Source organism: Notolepis coatsorum (genome assembly GCF_963971535.1).
Source record: "Notolepis coatsorum genome assembly, chromosome: 16".
Classification (NCBI taxonomy): domain Eukaryota; kingdom Metazoa; phylum Chordata; class Actinopteri; order Aulopiformes; family Paralepididae; genus Notolepis; species Notolepis coatsorum.
In genome coordinates, this window is record NC_140180.1 from 21,984,184 (window position 1) to 22,008,007 (window position 23,824).

Here is a 23,824-nt window from a genome sequence, read left to right on the forward strand (position 1 = left end):
ATCCATAATGCCCTGTGCTGCATGTTGTTGATGTCCACATACTATTAAGGGAAACGTCACCATGTCCCGACATATGGTAGTCGCATGTGTTGCCATGGCGCTCTTTGAAATTCTCCACTCAACCGGAAGTGAATGCCTTACAAGACTGGAAAAGGTTCTGGATGTCAACAAACCATAAATCTGCTTCCTAGAATCCCCCTGACTGACATACACATATACAGTACATACACACACGCGCGCACACACACACACTACCACACACACCCATATACATCCACACGGATGATGTAATACATAATAACACACACACACTCATGCCTACACACACAAACGTAGTTGTGTTACATCAGAATATGTACAGAGGCAGGTGGATGGGTCAAACAAAACAAGTAAAGAAAATAATAAATGAATTGGATAAATAATAATATCAATAGTTATAATGATTGTAATAATAATAAATATATATGATTAGATAAATAAGTTGTCGTAATTGTAATGAGGGCCCTAACTGTGGTCAAGCGGGTCCACAGGGTGTAGGACCAGCACCAGGGGAGGTGTTCTACAATAATAATAACTCAGTCCAGTCAGCTGATAACAAGAAGACAACATTATAAATGTATTAAGATCTCAAATAAATCCTGAAGTTTCACCTACGGCCTATGTACTCATCACTATTAGGACTTCAGTATAAATGTTGTAGTATAAATGTCACGTGTATGTGTGGACATTTATGAACATGATGGATGTTAGGCCAGTTGCATGGATGTTGATTAAGCCTAGGCCTAGCTTTAATACCGGTCTTCAGTGGGGATCTTCATTAAGGAGAAGTCATTAGTCTTTGACTGCTGACTAACCAGTACACACTGGGCCCCGCCCCCTCTGAGGTGATCCGCTGACTAACCAGTACACACTGGGCCTCGCCCCCTCTGAGGTGATCCGCTGACTAACCAGTACACACTGGGCCCCGCCCCCTCTGAGGTTATCCGCTGACTAACCAGTCACAGCAGCTTAGTCAACGGATACATTTTTACTTTATTAGTCATTTTTATTGAGCAATTTCCTAGGAAATCAGGAATCCATCTCTGGCATCGCATCATCACGTGAACATATTAATTTATCATTGATTTAAGTTTTTTTTAATGATTACACAGTCACTTTTCAAAAGGGCAATAATGTTTTAAAATCTGTTACATTAACTTCGTAGTCGGCAAAATCACACGACTATCCACTAACTTCTTCGGTTCACACGTTAAACCTCTCATATAGTAAATGTCTTAACATGTCTCCCCCCCCCCCCCCCCCCCCCCCCCTGTAGGATTACGTGGCCTACAGCCACACCGGTAGAATCATTCCAGCCATCTGGTTCCGATACGACCTCAGTCCAATCACGGTGAAATACACGGAGAGAAGACAGCCCCTCTACCGCTTCATCACTACAGTGAGTTTGCACAACGAAAAGCTCTTTCTTTCCTGTTATTAGTGTTGCATTTACCATTAAAGGTTTGCACCGCGTGTCGAAGCGTTAGTCTTTAACTCTTTTAAAGTCTACTGTAACTCTTTGAGTATCGAAAAAAGCTCAGTGCTGTCTGAAAGCCAAGGAGCTGATCTTTCTTCACATATGTGGCTTATTACGGTAATCCAAAAACTGTGGGAGTTATTGAGGAAGTAAACACAAGTACAATTCTACTTGCTTCAAGGTCAACCACAAAGTGAGTAAAAGGAGCCTAAGAAGCATACATCCAAAAGGCCAGGGTTCACAAACTTTATTGCAGTTGCATAATAGTTCCAAGTTCAAAATGTACATGTGATGAGTTAAATTGATGTTCAATTGCAGTGTCTCCTTCACTAAAAACCTGTACAAATCCCATTCCGATTTTTGTTTTTCTTGTCTAATAACAGTTTGATACACACTCAAAACATACAGTAAGTTCAAACAATAACAGATATTGAAAGCTGAGGTAGTTCTGAAAAAAGGGCGAAAAGCACTTACTCACAGCACATTATCTGACATTTACACAGCAATAACGACTACATATACCCAGGTGGACTGTTTCAGGCTTGAGTTTAAAAGGGCCGTTACCGGTGTGGTGATAAACCGACGTTACGTTTCATCTCCTGCCTAACAAATTGGTCGCCTCTCGTCAAATAAATCGAGGCGCGTATTAGGATCAGAAACGTGCTACGGAAAGCGGTGAGTTCGGAAAGGTAAACAAGGAAGTAGGCTTGCTGAGACAGAGAGAGAGAGAGAAACGTGTTTCTCATTTTCTAATTTGTTAGAATGACCAGGAGATGATTTTGAGTAGGTTTCTTCTATATAATTATATGGTTTATCACCATAACGTTTGTTTATTAAAAAAAATAGGTGTATTCAATAAAAAAAGTGGTCCTTTTAAGTTTATCGTCCTGTGTTCTACTTGGGACCAAGCCCCTCTCAGGTTTGTCCACTATTAAAATAAAAAAACACCATGACTCTTTATTATTCATGAATTATGTGCCTCCTTATGAGGGTATTCTTTATTATTCACTGTATTATGTACCTATATGAATTGAAAATGGGGGACCCTGATGGAAACAAGACAAACGTCTTTCTCAGGTCTGCATCCCCTTAACAATTGTATGTATTGAGCCGTACTGTATTGTACCCATTCTGCAATCTGTTAAATAAAGTTTTCATTCATTCATTCATTCATTCCTCCTTATGAGGATATTCTTTATTATTCATGAATTTTGTCCCTCCTTATGAGTATCTTTTATTATTCATGAATTCTGTCCCTCCTTATGAGGATATTCTTTATTATTCATGAATTCTGTCGGTCCTTATGAGGATATCCTTTATTATTCATGAATATTGAGAATAAGTTTGAGCCCAGCCCTTACTTGACTCCAGTGTCTTGTTTCATCATGACTCCACACTTATAGTATGATTATGACTCAGGGCTCAAGATCGTGGAGTTGAGGTGACAAAGCCTGGTTCTTCTGGATTCCAGCTCAAACTTGTGCCTGTGATCATATGGACAGTCGAGTGTGGTTTCACTTTCAACCAAGACATTAAAGCCCCAATCCAGAATATTTACACCATATAAATGTTGGATATATATATATTGTTGTCAATAATTGTCAATATAGAATCATATATATAATAAACATAAAATAAGTCATTTCAGTCGTGTCCCTTAAATGAAAAAGCAATATGTTTTTTGGTTACCCCCCCCCCCTGGCCAGCATCCAGCATATAGTCAAATTTAAATGCGTTGCAGATGTTAACCTAAAATCTTTAACTATGAATTCAGAGTCTTTCTAGTTCATATAAAGCTATGAAAACATCATCCGTCTCAAGACTTATAACAGACTTAAAGGCCCGATCAGTGATCCAAACTTAAAAGGATGACAAAAAAAAGCTATTCTCTTTATTCCCTTGTTTATAGACTCAAGCTCTTGATATGAATACACACAGACCATGCAGCACCTCCTGATACGCCCCCTGATAGAACAGCCCTGCGCAGCATCGGACTTGGCAGAGTTCAATGAGAAGGGACAGCAATGTGTTCAGCTGTGGTTGAACCACATCTAGCCAAGCCCTTGTAATTGACTGTCTTGTGGACACGACAAGAAGAAATACATGAATACTGACACTAGATGACAGATGAATATACCTTTTTTTTAATAATTACTTTTGCTGTATTGTGTGGCTGTAAAATGTCTGTTAACATTCAAAATGTTCATAAACATTAGCGTAAAATAAGCCTATGTTCTGCTAAAGAAAGCTCTGAATAGCATATATTCTCCATCTGTATGTGAATATACCCCACATGCGCCTTTTAAAATGGTCTGAAGGCTCCTTGTCGCATATTATATAGAAACTAAAAGTGTCTCCCCCGTCTCCAGATCTGTGCCATCATCGGAGGGACGTTCACCGTAGCCGGCATCTTCGACTCCTGTATATTCACGGCCTCGGAGGCCTTTAAGAAGATCCAGATAGGAAAGATGTCCTGAGGACACTTGTCTTTATTTATAACCACCACCCCACGGGTCCTATAACCCGCTAGCCAGATCTGATGCTCCTTGGAGGGTTCTTCTACCCAAAATAACCAGGAAGGATCACATCTAGCTACCGGGCTACACTGCTACGTCTCACTGTTACTAAAAAAAAACTCCCCCCCCCCCCCCCCCCCCCGGTGACCCGTCGTGTTGCCTTCCCTCCTTTATTCCTTCCCCTCTCGTCATCGGCGTAGAGCTGAAGGACGGGGGGGGGGGGGAGAGAGAGGGGGGGTGCAGTCCTATATCGTTGACATGATTCCCCAAACGGCACTGCAAAAAAAAAACGGGAAGGGTTCAAATTGAAGGAAACATGTCTTGATTTTGTCTTATACACCTGTGCACTGGCATATAGACGAGATAAGAAGAGGGCGGGTCACCCTGCCCCCCCCCCCCCCCCCCCCCCCCTCGCGGAAGCTACTCCGCGTGACCCGTCTCCCGGGTGACGAGCGGGGGAAGCCATTTCTGAATGTTTCCATGGCAACACTGACCCGTCCTCTTCTCATCTAATTGTAGACGTGGTGGACGAGACTGGATTTTCAACACTTTTGCTCACATTACATGATGCGCCTGTTCCGTTTCTTTCTACTCTGACTTGAAAGGCACATATTGCTGTCTCGGCCAACGTGGACGTTATGTAAAGGGGAGTTTGCCATCCTTTGCATCATCTGAAGTATTCATATTCCGTGTCTCTCAGTTTTGTTATTCCTTTATATTCCATGTGAGATTGTCGGCGTCATGCTCTTCCCAGATGTCAACGTGTCGAAGTGGCTGTCACTAAAACCAGTATGTTCGGTTTTTGTTTTGTTTTTTTATATATATTTTTTTTAAAGTACATTATAATGTATCTGTATTGACGGTATCCCACAGTCGGAAACATTGGACAGAGAACTTTTATAAATCTTTATCCTTGTTTCCCCCCTCATACCAACTGTTCCATCCTAGCTGTTAGATATCCCCGTTTAATTTTAATTTTTATTTCAATCAACGGTAAAAAATGATTGTAAAAAGACATTTTAGTTTGATATCAAAATGTTTGCCATTGCGTCTAAATGGTAAAGATATCGATGGTCTTGCTTCGAGAGAAGTCAATTTAGTTTGTTTATATTTTACATTGTGTGTGTGTTTTGTGTTCACTGTAGTTATTCAGCACGTCATCAGTCATAACACGCCTTCCTTCGGCCATTATTGTCTTTCTGCTGTCGTTACTATAGCAACTCTTGATAAGGACGTTGATAAGGAGACGTCTCCTGAAACTGGTCTTTCTGGTGTGAGGTCATTCTGTGTGTCTCGGATGACTTTGTAACGCTACCTGTTCCACAAGTAAAAGGTACTGAAGGAGTCTGTGTCGTTTTATTCCCTAACTTCAGATTGCTTTTGTTGTTTTCATACATTGTACTTACTGCAATTCATTTCCACTCTTATGTAATAGTTTAATAGTTGGTTCTATTATGATTGATTATTTTATAAACCCTCATGGGTTTATAAGACACCACAAATCCTGTTGCATTGTTCCATTATTACATTACATTTCATTATCTAAATACAGATGACATAAATACAGATTACAGCTCTGTCTTAAACAAAGTATTCCGTCTTCTCTCCCAAGCTTGGCAAATAAAATATGCTACAAAAAAGGTTCCCTTCCTGAAGCACAAGTCAAGTCAAGAGTTTTATTTGTCACGGCATACAAGTATACAGAGGGGTAGGTTGCTCTATAAGCCTTCGGCTTCAAACCTATCCTTTTCGTTTGTTTATTTGTGAAAATGTTCGATACATTATTTGTTTGTTTATTTATTTGTAAACATTTGAAATAAAATAATTCATTCAAGTATACAGTGAAATGCGGGGGGTCTTGCCCGCAACGATTGTGCATAATACAATAATAAGAATCCAATAGAATGACATTGTGCAATAATATCGGTATATGTACATGAGTTATTTACAGAGCATGGTAGGACATGCTAGGTCCTGTGATAGTGCAATACACTGTTAGCTACGGATGAGGCACTGGGTCTTTATGTACACTGCTATATTATACAATCTCAAGTTATACTATACTATTCTTAAAGTGACCATACGTGTGAGCGTGTGCAGCATGAGTGTGTGTGTGTGCTCATGTTAAAGTGGCTGCTAGTGTGTGAGCGTGTACAGTGTGTGTGCTTGTGTGTGGAGAGTTCAGTGTTCAAGGCTCTGATGGCCTGGGGGAAGAAGCTGAGCCGAAGTCTCTCTGTCCTAGTTGCTGGTGTGAGCAGGCGTTTGCCTGACCGCAGCAGCTTGAACAGGCTGTTGTTGGGGTGGTGAGGGTCTTTCATTATCCTGCAGGCTCTGGATTTGCACCTCTTGTTGTATAGGACCTGCAGGGGTGCTAGTGCAATACCCCGTAGTACGCTCGGCTGAGCGCACCACTCTGTAGGGCCGCCTTGTCCTGTGCCGTGCTGTTTCCATACCAGGCAGAATTTGAATGGAGGACTTTTACTTTCACCAGAGTACTCATTTATCTGGGTATTTCTACTTGTACATAAGTAAAGGAAGGAACTGTGTACTTCTTCCACCACTGCCCAATAATCTGTCCCAAACTATACTTATACAGCAATTCATTTCCACACACAGTTAATCGTTTCATGGTGGTGTTGGTTCTGTCGCACTCAATCCATTTAACTACGTATGGTACCTTATTAGTTATGGCACCTTATTATAGGGTAGATATATATATTTGTTGTATAGCCTAGCAAGGAGGGCTTCATAAATCTACAATTTTTTTTTATCATATTTGTTGCAAACTGGAGCAGTATGTTCTAATCGGAGGGTGAATCATTTGAATTCGGAAGGTGTTGACTGAGCCACGGGTGGCTCCCAGAAGGGCTTGTGACTGTTGCTCCAGTTAGAATGAAGCCACAAGTACTAGAGCCTCTTAGACTTTCTCACGCCAGAGAATTTGATTTTATATTCTTCCAACTTTCTGTTCATCAATTGAAGATATAATTCTGTTGCATTGCCCCGGGGAACAGGTTTCTGTGTGTGTTTGAGGTGGACCTGGCAACTGGATGCTGTCAAATTCCCTTCGCTACCAGCTGACATCCACTCTTAACAGGCTGAGTGTGTGTGTGTGTGTGTGTGTGTGTATATATGTGTGTGTGTGTGTGCGTATGTGTCAATAGTGTGTCAGAGGTTGTTAAACTGTCATAACCATCATCATGCTTACGTATGGCGTCCTGATAAGAGGCATTCAGGGTGACTCACTCTTACATTCAACCTCCGTCCCTTTATTTACCCACAATACCTCATTCCTTGTTCAGTGTTGTGTAAGCTCCCCCCCCCCCCTGGTTGGTCTGACTCTCCAACGCTAAGGTGAGGTAGAGCTTTCAGACTGTGTGGCTCATTTGTTTGGCTTTGGTTTAGATCATCAGAGTTTCAACTGTGGGTCATTTGTTTGGCTTTGGTTTAGATCATCGCAGGGTTTTATGGCTCTGGGTTACTGTGGATGTAATAACAATTCAGAGCATGAGTGTCACTCCTGACCTCACCTCAAAAAACAAACGTCTTGCCATCCCTGCTACTCTTAATAGCAGCGTACGCTTCCGCTAATCAAGCGGGCGGGGGCCCACCAGAGACAGGCCAGCGACCCATAATGTTCACAGTAACCCACTTCACATTTCACCTGTATAAGGACAATAATTCAATGAGACATTTCATAAAGAAGTTATATTGATTTATTTCTTCCCATATGGGGCATATTTTTGTACAAATAAACAAAAAAAAGCATACTCTGTATAAAAACTAAGAAATGTAACTAGGATGAATATAAAATATTTCAGGTTTGTTTTTGACATAATGATGCCACCCAGTGGCTGGTTAAGGGAACTTCAGGCACATATAGTTCAGTCCATTTGAGGGCAGCGACATGGTAACAACCCAGAGGGACAGAGGAGGATGATGGGTATATTAGTGGTTGGCTCTGGTTACAGGGATCTATGGAGGTGTACTGGCTTTTGTATGAATTAATCAACACAAAGTAGGGCTGGGCGATATGGGAAACAAATAAATATGATATTTAGAAGGATTTCTTTTCCATAACAATAGGCTTATATCATGATATCTGCTTCAGTAAGAGTGTCAAACGGAAACAAATGTTCAATTAAACCTGCACTATGTAAAAAGACAACCCTCAGAATAATAGCCGCAAGAGGGAACTATGGGATTCAAGCCAACACAGATTGTTAACAATTTCACACACTAGGTTCAACAGTGTTATTTAACATATCCTGGGAGTTTTGTAATGAGTAGACAAACAATATTTGATTTATAGACTTAGCTATGCGCTATGCCACACCCATTTTTGTAGCCCCCCTCCCTATTGGGCAATTTCAAAAATATTTTGGGGACATGTTTCAACAGAAGTAAAAATACCCACCAAGTTTGGTATGTGTTTGGACAAACTGTCATTGATTTATGGCCAGTGCGACAAAGTATGTCAAAGGCTCCAGTCTCTCATTTCTAGAGCGTAACATGTGAAGGACACAAATGTACAAGAACAAAAACAAAGTGACCTTGCTTAAAGAAATGTATTTTTGTTGCCATTTTCTCTCATCCTTCATGTTTATGGTGGAGTTCTCACGGCAACAGGGTGCCAATCTTACATAGTGCGGCTTTAAAAATTCTCAAAGAAAAGATTTTGTGAGAAATCTCACTTACTTACTTACTTTTTATCATTCATTTTGACAAGAGAAAACGTGTATCTGAAACAATCCCACAACATGCTAACACAGAAAGATGATAAACGGTACACATCTGTACACTGCCCAGCCCTATCGTCACGAATAGATGGTTAAAGGAACACACCAACATTTGGGGAAATGAGCTTATCGTCTTCTCCAGAGAGAGAGACAAGAAGATAGATACCAGTTTCCTCTCTGTGCGTTCAGTAAAAAGCTATCTGGCCGCACGTTAGCCTAGCTTAGCACAATGAATGGAAGCGGACATGGCCGGTTAGCCTAGGCATTGTCCAACTAACACCTCTCCAGAAGGCTACCCATCACTGTCCACTTCCATTCATTGTGCTAAGCTAGGCTAACATGCAGACAGATAGCTTTCTACTGAACTCAGAGATAAAACTGGTATCTATCTTCTTGTCTCTCTTGTAAGCCAATTTCCCCAAATGTTGGCGGCGTGTTCCTTTAAGCCTGCCGTATACGCCACACTACACCTCCCTGGACCTGGCTCTCCCGCTGCGGCAGTGAACTCCTCCTACGCGCCTCTTCTGTCCCTTTGGGGCCGCGTCTTCAGGTGCGTCTTCTTCACAGGTCGGAGGAGGCCAGGCAGGTGACGTCCGGCGAGGAGAAGAAGTCACAGACGCCGTCCTCGGACAGCTGGCCGTACTCATTGTTGTAGAACGTCTGTCCCGACAGCTGGGTGAGGAAGGCCGGCCGATACCTGGAGTTGCCGGGGCCGCTTCCTGGCCCTGGGGAGCCGCAGGGGCCCGTCAGGCGCTCTGTGCTCCCGCTGCTCACATGACACACACACACACGGCCATCTGTTAGGAGCGTCCTGGTGTTGTTGTTGTTAGTTATCGATTAATACAGCGGTTAATGGGACACTAGCGTGGAAAGTATTCTGTACTTCTGTATGACAACTATTAAAGAACTTGAACTTGATAATCATCTTAAAGGAACACGCCAACATTTGGGGAAATTAGCTTATCGTCTTCTCCAGAGAGAGAGACAAGGAGATGGATACCGGTTTCCTATCTGTGCGTTCAGTAGAAAGCTCTCTGGCTGCATGTTAGCCTAGCTTAGCACAATGAATAGAAGCGGACATGGCCGGTTAGCCTTCGGGAGAGGTGTTAGTTGGACAATGTCTAGGCTAACCGGCCATGTCCGTAAATGTTGGCGTGTTCTTTTAAGTACCCACCTCACTACCCATATACTCTGTATGATAGCATGTACAACAGTGCTGTATATACTGCATATATACATATTATAATGTAAAATATATATGTATATTTACGGCATATATATACACATCCATATCTGTCTGAAGATACCCGCATATAATCCCATATAACTCTGTATGATAGCATGTACAATAATTTGATTAGATTAGATTAAAATTAGGGATGTACGATATTATCGGCCTACAGATATTATCTGCCGATATTGGCATTAAAATGTGATATCGGAAAATATCGGTATCGGTTGTAAAAGAAAATATATATATATATATTTTTTTTTACATTTCTATAACCTTTATTTACCCAGGCAAGCAAGTAAGAACAAATTCTGATTTTATTTATTGTCAAAAGTATGCATAATGTTGTGTTAATTCCACAACAAGAGATATGTAATGTTAATTACCTGAAATTATTCAGTTTTTTGGGGGGGGGGGGGGGGGGGGGGGGACCCTGCATATATCGGTATCGGTTGATATCGCTATCGGAAATTAAGAGTTGGACAATATCGGTATAGGTAAAAAAGCCAATATCGAGCATCCCTAATTAAAATGTATTGTCATTATACAGCACAAGTACAGTACAATGGTCATAGTCATACTGGTCAGCAGCGTAACTAGTAAGAGTAGGTGAGGGATATAATGCTGTATATACCATATATATATATATATATATATATATATATTTATTCTTACCGTATATATATCTATCCACCTGTCTGTCTACATACCTGCACATAATCCTTTTTCATACTATATCTATACATACTGTACATACCTGTATCCCTTACTAGTTACAGCCAGTTTGGTATTACAACTCTGTACATACATCTGATTAGCACTACACTCAGTAGTACTCATTTATATATTTTACTTCACTTTGCACTCTGGTTGGAGGCCAAACTTTTCGTAAATTTGAATCTAATCTAATCTCTGGGTTCAGGCAATTTCCCACTGTTACAACGATCCGTTGAAGCTGACCAGTAAGACTGGCATAATCCTCCACATCCTGAGGGAAGTTACTTGGGAGAAACAACCGTTCACCATTCACGTCTGAAACAGGACCGTCATCATTTGGGGCTTGTTTAATAACTCAGTTATTAGTCACCAGTCACTGAGCCTTGTTTATTTACTAGTGCTGTCAGGCGATTAAAAAATCTAATTTGTAATTAATTAATCGAATTAAACGCATTTTAATCGCATAACCATTTTATGCCTGATATTCTATATTCTATAATCATATTTCAAATTGCATGTGTCCGGATGGCAGAATTCAGTACTGTATCTACAAAACCTTCTGTTTAATCATCTTCCATCTATTAATTTGCTTAGATTTTTCAGGTCTGGTCAATTTGAGCATAGTGTTATTCACAGTCAAAGATAAAAAAAAAATTCATTGATATTCTCATTTGGTTCATTACAATTTACTCAAGCCTAGTAACAGACACAGTATTTCTGACACTGGGAATACATTACCTGAGATCCATAGATGTCCCTAGAATCAGATACCAAGAACATGCAAATGGACAATATAAAAAAAAGTCTGTAAATGGGTATTCTACGTTCTTATGGAATGAATGAGATACAAAAAAAAGTTATTAAAAAAAAGATAAATAAAAAATTGTAATTAATTTTGAGTTAATTTTCATAACGCGATAATTAGCTGTGTAATTAATTAATCTAATTAACGCGATAAACTGACAGCCCTATTATTTACACATTAACCCTTTCACTACCACACTACAGACGGTTAACCGTCTAGTGTGGTAGTGAAAGGGTTAAGCTTCTGTAGTGTGGTTGTGAAAGGGTTAACCCTTTGTCATGTGGCAGTGAAAGGCTTAACCTTCTGCTGTCTCAGAGTAATTTCATCCACAGCAGGCTTCTACCAGAGGCACTGCACACTGAAAACCACCTGAAAACAAGGTGACCAATATTCTTGTGACGTTTTGTTTGGGTTCCACTCTGTTGCGTTTATCTTAATCTCTGTGGAAAATACCCTCAGATTAAAGGCTGACGGCCCTGTTGTCTTGTTGTCAGTGTAAAGTAGAGTAAACCGTAAAGTAAAGTGCTGAATAAAAACATGTTCAGCGATGGTTCTACTACTCCCTGGGTAAATAAAAAAATTATAATTTCACATCCAAGGTAAAATAGTATGGCGCCAAACACTGGGGGATTAGCAAGGGATTTCTATCTTGTTTTAAACTTAATTTAAAGCTATAATGTGTAGGATAGGATGAGTACATTGTCGACACACTGACTCACAGTCTTCATTGAGATCAGTGTTAATTTTGGCAGCTATTTTCATTTTAGTTTTAGTATTAGTCATGTGTCAAGTGCTCCTTTTTCAAGTTTCAAGTTTCTTTAATAGTTGTCATACAGAAGTACAGAATACTTTTATACAAAATGCTTCTTACTGTTACGCTCCAGAGACTGTGCAAGACAAGATAAGTATGAAATAAAATAACATAGTATAGCATGTAAATTAGAAGTAAAAAAATGAGGTCACAGTGTTCGGTATAGACATATGTACAATGTTCGATGCAGAATAGACGTAACTGAGTTACCATATAATATACAATACTATGCAGTGTACTAATATACAATACTATATAGTGCAAGGCAGAAATGGGATGAGGTGCAATTTAGGTACACTTTACAGTAGGTGTACGAGTTGTAGTGCAAATCCTTTATCAATAAATATAAAGTGTGTTTGTGTGATCTAAAGTGTGGAGAGTGGGTGCTGCAGTGTGTTGTTTGTTTAAGTGAGTGTGTGCGTGTGGGTGTGTGTGCTGTGTGCATTTGATGGTTGTTGCATAGTGTTTATTGTTCGTTTAGCAGCCTGATGGCCTGGGGATAGAAGCTTCTTCTGAGTCTTTCTGTGCTCGCCTTAAGACTCCGGTATCGCTTGCCTGACCGCAGCAGTTCAAAGAGGCAGTTGTTCGGGTGGCTCGAGTCCTTAATAATTCTCTTAGCCTTCCCCCTGCACCGCTTGTTGTAAATGTTCTGGAGGGTGGGAAGCCCCCCTCCAATTGTGCGTTCGGCTGAACGTGTCACTCTTTGTAGTCTGCTACGGTCTTGTGCAGTGCTATTCCCAAACCAGGAGGTGATGTTGCCAGTCAGGATGCTCTCTATTGTACACGAGTAGAAGTTCCTAAGGATCTTCTGACTGACTTGGAACGATAGGTTATGTAGATAACCTAGTTATATTAGTATTGGCTAAGCGTCCCGCTCTGAGCCTTACGAGATACTCCTATCTCCTGTGATACCTAATGTATCTCCCACGAACAAAAACACATGCACCCCACCTGTATGGGGCCCCGCCCCTTATGGCGGCACCGCCCATATAACCATGACCCTGGTCATGAAACACCCTTCCTCGCCAAAACCCGTCCCAGGAAAAGATCCCTCAAGAGGGAACTCAGGGCGCGCAGAGCGGGACGCTTAGCCAATACTAATATAACTAGGTTATCTACATAACCTATCGTTATATTTCGTATTGCATCGCGTCCCGCTCTGAGCCTTACGAGATAATGGGGAAGAGCGGGCGCGAGACCCGACAGATGTACCCCCTGAGGACCCGTAAGCCCACATCAAGGGGTGCGGGGAGCCCTGTCACCCCATCCTTCCTAACGAAGGGGGGGCGCAGTCAACTCCACCTGAATGCGAACAAGAGGGAGCCAGAACCCCTTGAACACACCGTACAGGCGGAACCACGTGTGACTCAACACACTGCGGTCCATACCCATACACTCCTGCTACCCGACCAAAGGACGGGAAGCAGGAAAGGCCACAGACCCCAGAACCGCCTGGGAGACAGAACCCCCGGTCATGTCCACGAGGTAAAACCTTACAAAGGGGCCCGGTGAGGACCATGAAGCTGCAGCACAGATGTCCTCCACCGAGGCCCCACCCAGGAGAGCGGCAGAGGCAGCCACCCCACGAGTGGAGTGCGCCCTGACGCCCCCAGGGGGATCCTGCCCAGCCAACGTGTAGCAGAGGGTAACACCCTCGCACAACCAATGGGACAGGCGCTGCTCCGACAGTGCCTTACCAGCACGAGCCCCACCGTAACAGACAAAAAGCTGGTCGGAACCCTGAAATCCTGAGTACGGCTGAGGTAAATCCCCAAGCACGGACTGGACATGACAGGTGAAGGCCCGCATCTAACTCACTAGTGTGAGGAGGAGGACGAAACGCCTGAACCACAATATCCCGGGAGCGGAAGGAACTCCGGATATTCTTAGGCACGAAAGCAGGATTAGGTCGCAGAGTGACACCGCAATCGGTCCGAAAAGACAGGCACTCTGGACGTACCGAGAGAGCACAGAGCTCACCTACGCGTTTAGCGGAAGTGACAGCCAGAAGGAACGCGGTCCTGAAGGACAGCTGTCCCAACGGCGCCCGCTCGAGCGGCTCAAACGGGGCCAAGGACAACCGACCGAGGACCAATTGAAGATCCCAAGTCGGAGCCAAGGAGCGTTGCACCTGCTTAATGCGTCGAGCGCCAAGCAGGAAACGCTTCACAAGAGGGTGGCTGAACAAGACATCCCCTCAAACCCCTCATGATAGGAGGATATAGCTGCTGCATATACCCTCACCGTTGAAGCCAACAGTCTATCAAGGAGAGACTGGAGGTAACTAAGGACAGCATCCAGGGGGCAGGAGACTGAGTCCCGGCCCCCCGCCTTACATCACACTTGGAACATACGTCATCTGCCCGCGTAAGCGCGACAGTGGAGGGAGCATGCGCATTCCAGATGGTAACACCATCAGGATCAAGAACCTGCGCCCCTCAACGTACCCGTCCCAACAACTGACCTAACAGATGTATGGGGAAGAATCCCTGGCGGCACGGCATCGGTCCCAGACCTGCCTGGCCATGTCCAGACACAATCCTCACCCGTCAGGATGAGGGCCGCCCCGCGACAGTACACCTGCACCCACATTCTCCCTGCCGGGGATGTGGGGAGCCCTTAGGCCGCGTAGATGGAGGACGCCCATAGCCAGCCGCCCGCCGCCTGGTGCAGACAGGGGGAGCGTACTCCTCCCTGTCTGTCGATACACGACACTGACGTCGTATCGTCCGTCCTGATCAACACCATTTGTGGACCAGAAGGACCGCTTTCAACACCAACACATTGAACGTAGCGCAGACCGGGCAGCATGGTTTGCCAGCTGCCCCCTACTGCGTTGGCCCGACGCATCACCAGCGAGGGAGGCGTCGGTGAAAACGCGACGTGAGACAGCGCCGTAACCGTCCTAGGACGGAACCTCCCGAGCGTGTTGACAACACGCTCTGAGATGGATGCCCATAGCCCTCCAACCGTTGACTGGGAAGAGGAATACTCTACATCCAGTCTACAGCAACCCCAGGCTGGTAGAGACCTGCCTGGTACGAGACCTGACGATCCACCTTGACCGCGAAGGACCAGAACGTCATCAGGGCAGAACACTCCGTAACCCCGGATGACGCAGAGGCCCCAGTGCGGCCTCCACGCACTTGGTGAAGATGCGGGGAGCCAGAGAAAACCGAACGGCAGCCTCTGGTACTCATACGCTAACCCTGCAAAGGAAGCGTAGGTAAGCCCTAGGATGGAAGATCGGGGATGCGCATACGCATCCTACAGGTCTATGGAGGAGAACCAGACCCCCACCTGACAGTGTTCAACAGGTAGGAGACGATCCAAAAAATGCTGAACCTTCCCATGGGACAGGTCCAGCCTGGGTCTTACACCCCTCCCTCCCGACTTCTCGGGCAGAGAACACCGGGAGGAGAACGCCACGACGATGGCTTGCTTCGTCCACAGAGATTGGATCTCGTCGACCAGAGCTGTCCCTGCTGGAGACCCCGACAACAGGGTCTGTACCAAACCTGAAAACGGGTGGGGTTGTGTAAACACAAGTCCCCGCCTCACCATTCTCTCCATCTACCTCGACATATGGTACTGCCGTAGTCATATGTGACGACACTCCCAACGCACCCGCCGTCACGTGGCGCAGGTCCGCCAGGAACTGTAGATAGTTGGCCCGGTCCCCCCGCTGTGCGAAGACAACCCTGGAACCGTGCGAGGAGCGCGTTCCGTGTCGGAACACCTGCCCTGACACCACCCACGAGGCAATCGCACCCAAGGGGGAACCCCGACAGAAAGGGCCTGTCTGATACGGGGGGCTTCCGATCAAAAAAGCCCCCCCACTGAACACCCCTCCAGAACATGCTGAAGGAGTTGTTCTGCAGCCGGACATGCAAGGTGTAAGGCCCCCATGGGTTCCTACACACCGTAGCCCTGCAGTGATATTACTACCACCCCAAACCATGTGAGCTGCGACCACTTGCCAATATTTCAGGAGTGGGAGGCACCAACATGATACCTGGCCTGGCGAAGGCGAGGCCGGGGAAGCCCGCACTGTGTGCCTCAAAAGGTTTCGAGCCCCCCTGCTGACAACACTTAAGTTGACAGACGTAACACCAGGCTCAACCAACACAGTTCAAGGTGTGGGAGCCGCTTGACAGCACAACATTCTCACGGACAGACCCAGGCTCAGCCATCAACTGGGTGTCAGCCCCTGTCCCCATGAGAAGCGAAAAGGGGGGCCGCCCGCGCATCAACGAAGGCACGCGGCCCGCAGCCAAAGGAAACAATCATACTTTTTTAGAGCCCACTTCTTCCGCTGGTGTTGGGGAAGGGAGTGATCGGAGAGCGGGCTGCTCGCGGCAGGACGGTGACGGCTTGTTTGTTCAAGCCGAACCCATCCTACATGGCCGATCCCTCGGCCGCCAAGGCTGTCGGCCTTGTGGACACCTGTCGAATCAACGCCCAGGATACCTCTGGCGGGGGAAAAACATGGCCGCCTGTCGAGGGCCCCGTCATCGCCGCTGACGAGGCCGTGCTCTCTCTTCTTCTGGCTGCGCGGTGTGAGGCGGTGTAGGGCCTAGGACAATACCGCCCGCGCTCCAGCAGAAGACCAAAATCCCCTGCGGAGAGGGGAACCCTGAGCGGTTATAGCTTGCGGCTGGGTCAAAGCTAATAACGTCAACAACCTCGCGCGATGTGTCGACGTCGGCTGGCCCCAAGGCCCCTCCACCAGACACCATTCTTTTTTAATAGAAAAAACACCAATTTGAACACAGTTCTAATCGTTGCCAATTCCATACCGTGGCGGTACAAGCCTTAACAGCCCACCAGCCACTCGCCAGGCCGACCCACCCAAGGTGTCGGCCGGGCGGGGCATTGTTTCAATATATCAAAAACAAAGGACTGACGTTAACATGGAGCACCAGTGGTGATTGCAAACAGCACCCTCCACTGTGGTGTGCACCATGAAAAGGTTAAATGAATAAAAGAGCTAAACCACAAAAACTGTAGAATGAGCAAACCCATACACACAAAGTTAAGGGGAGACGGACCAGACCCGTCTTCATTCAAAATATTCACAACAGAACACCAGCCCTAGTTTAGCCCATTTACCAAAAAAGGTAAACAAAGCCCCCCCCCGCACTACTCCCCCAGTATACCGATTGACCGTCAGTATGAATGGTTTGAGAGGAGAGAAAGCTGTAGCAAGACAGACCTTCTCATAGCAGAGTGACAAAACGAAACAATAGCCCCCTACACAGGGCCGCCCCAGGAGATGGGGGGCCTCGCGTCTAAAAACGCGCAGGGCCTCACATTTCTCCCAGGCGGCCCTGCCCTTATACTACTGCAGCCTAACGCCAGGCAATGTGGGACCCAAGACAACAATTGCCTGTGCACAGACACGCAACATGTTTATCATGTCGGCTGGACCCATAGCCCCACTACCCGACGCCAACCCAGATGGGAACACCGTTCAACAAACCCCGCCGGAACACAAGGTAAAATACCTGGCTAGGAACCTAGCCACGACCTACCCCGTTGTCAACCTATTTACCCGAAAAAGGTAAATAGAACTCAAAAACCCCACAACAGCTACCGACTGACCTTCATTGATGAACCGGGCAAGAGGCGGGAGAGTGACAACATCTCACGGCGGAGACATTAAAACAGCATAGCAATTAGCAGTAGTAATAGCATGCGGCAGTAGCGATAGCATGTTAGCATAGCTTTAGATGTTTTAGCAGCACGCCCAAGACAGCTTGGAAACCGTTCCCTGCAGAGAACGTTCACCAAACCATCCTGCCCCCGGCGCCAACACACAACATGGTTGTGTTAACAAAACAAACCAGCATTACTAACACTAATACCCATGCCTGAAGACACAGGGCCTACCTGAGTACAAGCTGGCCCGACAGCCAGCCTTGTACAGCTGAACCTCGATGTGCAGTCATCAAACGAGGAACATCACAGGCCCGTTGTGTCGCCGAAAACATGCGTCGAAGATGCCAGGGGCCAGCAACCTCCGGTAAGCTTCCAACATTATTAATCTTCCTTAATCTTTTCATTCCGCTAGCTCGTATGGTGCACGCATCCAATACGCTGGGACGAAAATAGAGGAAGGGTGTTTCATGACCAGGGTCATGGTTATATGGGCGGTGCCGCCATAAGGGGCGGGGCCCCATACAGGTGGGGTGCATGTGTTTTTGTTCGTGGGAGATACATTAGGTATCACAGGAGATAGGAGTATCTCGTAAGGCTCAGAGCGGGACGCGATGCAATACGAAATATAACTTCCTTAGGCGCCTGAGGAAGTAGAGGCGTTGTCGTGCCTTCTTCACAACACTGTGTCGTTTTCATCATATTTAGTCATCTGCATTTATTTTTCGTTTAGTCAGTTTTAGTCAACTAAGTTAAATGTCTGAGCATTTTAGTCTTAGTCAGTGTTAGTCTCGATTTTGTCTTTTTTGTTTTTGTCTAGATTTAGTCGCAGAAAACTGATGATTTTTGTCTAGTTTTCGCTAATGAAAAAAAGGCATTTTATATTTTTATATTGTAAATAATGCAATTCTATTTATTAAGTATAGTCTAGCCAAAACCCTATCAGCTAATTCACAATAAGTTCAGTAGAAGGCTAGAAGCCCAATAGTAACCAAACATTGCTTGAAATGGTCAATAGATTCAGAAATAGTCAGACATGGAATGGAACATATTCTGATTTAAATTGCTTTTTTTTTTTTAACCAACAAAGGAACATTAGGATAGTGTAAATAATACACAGTACACACTGATTGCAATTCTCACTGGGACCTACTGTACAAATTTCACACACGTCACACACACATTCCCTTTTGTCCCTCGAGTTGTACCGTAGATCGCAGACGTCACTTTAAACTTAAAATGGCGGCCCCCATCAGAGCATTCGGCTAACAACATTAGCTTAGCGAACCTGCCACCGCACTTCTATGTGCATAAAGTGTGGTAACAAAATATCACAGCCCCTAAGACTGGGAGCGTTCTAACTCTACTGAGCATGTACCCAACATTATATGAAAAATTAAAAGTCATTACGACGTTTTAGTGCACTTCAAGCGCTAAAGGGATTCATAACTTATAGCAGGGTCAATCTCAGTGTTAGTACTCGTCTGTTTCTTATCTTTTCATACCATTTTAAGTGAACGTGGTCTTGTCCTTGTTGTATCCATGTGTAATGTTGATAGTAGTGGGTGTACACAGATGAAAGAGAGCAAGTCTGTGTCTGGGATATAGGTCCAGACTCCCAGGCTATTAGCCTAGCCATCCTCTCAGCCTCTGTCGTCTTAAATGCTATGTTCTTTTGGTAGAACTGTTCGGCTGCCGCAGGAGTGTTGAGAGAGTAGCAGATTCCGTTCATGGTTATTGGTATAAGCTGTAGTCACGAGAGACCTGGGACACGGTTTTTAGCCTCACGTATGTAGCTTGGCTTTTAGCCATAAACGCTGCTGAGTTTAACCCGGAAACGGAAATGGGAAATGCTGAAATAATAACGTGACTTATTCTAAAAGTTATAATTATTTTGTCTCATCTTGTTTTAGTCAACATAATTCATCATGGTTTTTGTAAACTACATTTTTGTGTCCTCAGTTGTGGTCAACGATATTTAATTAATAATTTAGTGACGTTGGCGTCACATGGTGTTCAATAACGTGACGTCACGTCTCGTTGTCGTTGCGGGAAAAAGCTTTGTTGACGAAGATCTTTCGTCATCAAATTCGTTGACAAAATTAACACTGATTGAGATATTCCATTCTGAAGTTTCACAGAAGCTCAAATGGAATTGTGTGGGAATAAGTGCATTTAGTGAGTCTATGAGGTCCTCATGAGTAACATGTTGTGCTTATTCCAACAAAGTTCCCCCGAGCTTCTCTGATCGGTTAGAAGGTGGAATATCTCTGCACTGCTGCTACCCTGGACAACGGAACAGAACACTGAGTCAGTGTCCAGGTTAATAACCCTTTCACTACCACACTACAGAAGGTTAACCTTTCACTGCCACACTACAGACGGTTAACCTTTCACTACCACACTACAGAGGGTTAACCTTATGTAGTGTGGTTGTGAAAGGGTTAACCCTTTGTCGTGTGGCAGTGAAAGGGTTAACCTTCTGTATTGTCGCAGTGAAAGGGTTAACCCTTTGGTAGTGTGGTAGTGAAAGGGTTAAGACGTGTTTCGGGGGGCAAAATCCCAAAAAGAAAAAACATCTCACAGCAGCTTTAAGATAATCTTGTTTAGAGTAAATATCTTGAAGCAAGTCATATCATCGAGAAACAAGTACAACCCCTTGAAACAAAAAAAATGACCTGCCAGGGCAGTAAGTAAATCTGAATATCTTGAAATATATAAGTCGTCCTGTGACCCGTAACCTACCTGCTGGACGTCGCTCCACGGTGCTGGTGTTCAATTCTCTCGAATTCCTCTGAGGCCAGAACCATCCCGCTGTCGGTCTGGCTGTCCTGGGGACACAATGGAGGAAGGGAAGAGGAGGCATGTCAATGAAGTCCCTGCCGGCGCGGCATCTGCCTGTACTCCTGCTAAGAGCCAGCTAATCCCATTGGGAATCCTCCTCGGAGAAACAGACCGTTACACATTTATTTAATTTTTTTACACATTTATTTGTAAGATTTTTCAATTATTTCAGTTAGTCAATCATTAGTCAAATTAGAGACAGCAATTCTTGGAATAAACATATATACATACAAATTAGAGACACTCAATTATTCAAACTAACATACATGTACAGACATAAATATAGACACCCAATTATTCTAACACACGTACTTGTACAAACAGTACTGTATTTGCAAATCTGGTATGTCATAAATGTATAGATGTAGCAGCACTGTCTATCTGTATGTCGTGTATGTCATATATGTTATGATGAATTGAAAATGGGGGACCCTGATGTAAACAAGACGAAAGTCTTTCTCTGGTCTGCATCCCCTTAACAATTGTATGTATTGAGCTGTACTGTATTGTACCCATTCTGCAATCTGTTAATAAAATGTTCAATCAATCAATCAATCAATCAAACCCCTGGGATCAAGAGCACACTCAGAGAAGAGGAAAGAGAGAGAAGAAAAGAGGGAGAAAGGAGAAAATAAAATAAGTATTCATACTAGTTACTCAAAAAAAAGAAAAGAGAAAGGTACATATCTCCGTTACACATTTCTGAACGCTGGCCAGGGAGACAAGACAGCAAGTGCTTACTTGGGGGGCTTTCTGTGGGTGCATCTCCAGGGGCAGCTCCTCAAACGTCTTCACTCTGGGCTGACACGGTATAGAACGTCCCACAAACACACCGCCGGAAAACGGCACGCAGTTATAATACCTAGCAGGGAGAGGGGGCCACAAAAGCGGAGGAGAAAAAAAGAAGAAGAAAAGGAGGGCGGATTGAAATGCAACGATGGATTCTATCAACATCTGAAGCAGAGAGACTGTGAATGTTAATCGGTCTGATTCGACACAGATCAAAGACTTGTCTCGGCGAGAGGGACGGTTCTTCGGGGTCGTGATCGGGTCACAGGAGCGGTTAAAGGAACTTACCGTCTTCTCCAGAGAGAGACAAGAAGATAGATACCAGTTTCCTCTCTGTGCGTTCAGTAGAAATGGAAGCGGACAGTGTCGGTTAGCCTTCGGGAGAGGTGTTAGTTGGACAATGCCTAGGGCTAACCAGCACTGTCCGCTTCCACTCATCCAGGTTCTGGTTTTGTCACATCTTGAGTACTGTCCGGTCATATGGTCATCAGCAGCAAAAACACATACAGAAATTACAAATAGCTCAAAACAAGGCTGCCAGACTTACTAGCTCTCCACTGTTCAAAGCGCACTAATATTAGAGTTATGCACAGAAATGTATCATGGCTTCCGGTTGAGAAACGTCTGTTATCTCGTCTTATTACTTTTCTCAGAAATGTTCAAGTTGTCAAAAAACCACAGTATTTTTATGATCAAATAGTTTACACAAGAGAAGAACATGACCATATGACCAGACAAGCTATACATCAGGCCATCTACGGGCACCTAAACCCAGGACAAATCTACTAAAATCTTCTGTGACTTACAGAGCTATCATGGAATGGAACTCATTGCCAAGCTACTTCGCTGAAATAGAATCCAAAACTACTTTCAAGAAAAACTAACTAACTATCTACTAACAAGCATGCACTGAACCCTTATGGCATAGCGGTGAAAACCAATTGACTGTTTGTTAATTGTATTTATGTTAATGGCAGTGAGTGCTGCTCAGGAAGCACTATTTATTTTATTAAATTTGTATACTTTATACTGATAAGTATCTTGTACACTGTCATCCTTAACTGAGGATGAGATTGTTAATGACGTTGATAATGATGTAACGTCTTGAATATTGTTGTATTGTTTTAAGTGTCTGTCGGTTTGAGCACAGAGACTAGCGCTGACGCAGAGTGTGAGAAGCCTCCCTGACGAGTCGATGACTTTATTGGCAAACACACAGAAAAAGCCAACGTATCTATTGATCCGTTACTGATTCAAGAGGAGGTCATTTGTTCCTCACCCTCATCCATCATCCGGTTATCCTGGATTACTGTAACAATAGTATTCAATTGACGCTAGGGATGTCACCATATTGGATTCTGTGTGTGTGTGTGTGTGTGTGTGTGTGTGTGTGTGTGTGTGTGTGTGTGTGTGTGTGTGTGTGTGTGTGTGTGTGTGTGTGTGTGTGTGTGTGTGTGTGTGTGTGTGTGTGTGTGTGTGTGTGTGTGTGTGTGTGTGTGTGTGTGTGCGTGCGTGCGTGCGTGCGTGCGTGCGTGCGTGTGTGTGTGTGGCTCTCTGTGAGCCGCTCTACAGGAGGGTTATCCATGTCGGCAAAAACAATTAGCTATAGTTTACAAACAAACCAACGCACACACACACAAATCACCGCACACACACACAAACCACCGCACACACACACAAACCACCACACACACACACACACACACACACACACACACACACACACATCACCACCACACACACATCACCACCGCACACACACACAAACCACCACACACACACAAACCCCCACACAAATCACCAGACACACACACACAAACCCCCACACACACACAAATCCCCACACACACACACACAAACCCCCACACACACACAAATCACCAGACACACACACACAAATCCCCACACACACACAAATCACCAGACACACACACACAAACCCCCACACACACACAAATCACCAGACACACACACACACAAACCAACCACACACACAAACAAACCACTGCACACACACACAAACTACTGCACACACACACAAACCACTGCACACACACGCACGCACGCACGCACACACACACACACACACACACACACACACACACACACACACACACACACACACACACACACACACACACACACACACACACACACACACACACACACACACACACACACACACACACACACACACA

At 44.5% G+C, this 23,824-nt stretch overlaps 2 protein-coding genes across 2 annotated transcripts in view; one reads left to right on the forward strand and one right to left on the reverse strand.

Annotated features, from left to right (window-relative positions):
• The window catches only part of ergic1 (endoplasmic reticulum-golgi intermediate compartment 1), a 42,111-nt gene extending 36,522 nt beyond the window's left edge, over positions 1-5,589 (forward strand). The window contains 2 exon segments of the mRNA XM_084331673.1: positions 1,316-1,438; positions 3,886-5,589. Coding sequence (XP_084187799.1) covers positions 1,316-1,438; positions 3,886-3,993 — 231 coding nt within the window. The 3' untranslated portion in view covers positions 3,994-5,589.
• Positions 5,590-7,760: 2,171 nt separating this feature from the next.
• Positions 7,761-23,824, reverse strand: part of flt4 (fms related receptor tyrosine kinase 4) — a 204,955-nt gene continuing 188,891 nt past the window's right edge. Inside the window, 3 exon segments of the mRNA XM_084332309.1 lie at positions 7,761-9,537; positions 20,739-20,824; positions 21,579-21,699. Coding sequence (XP_084188435.1) covers positions 9,333-9,537; positions 20,739-20,824; positions 21,579-21,699 — 412 coding nt within the window. The 3' untranslated portion in view covers positions 7,761-9,332.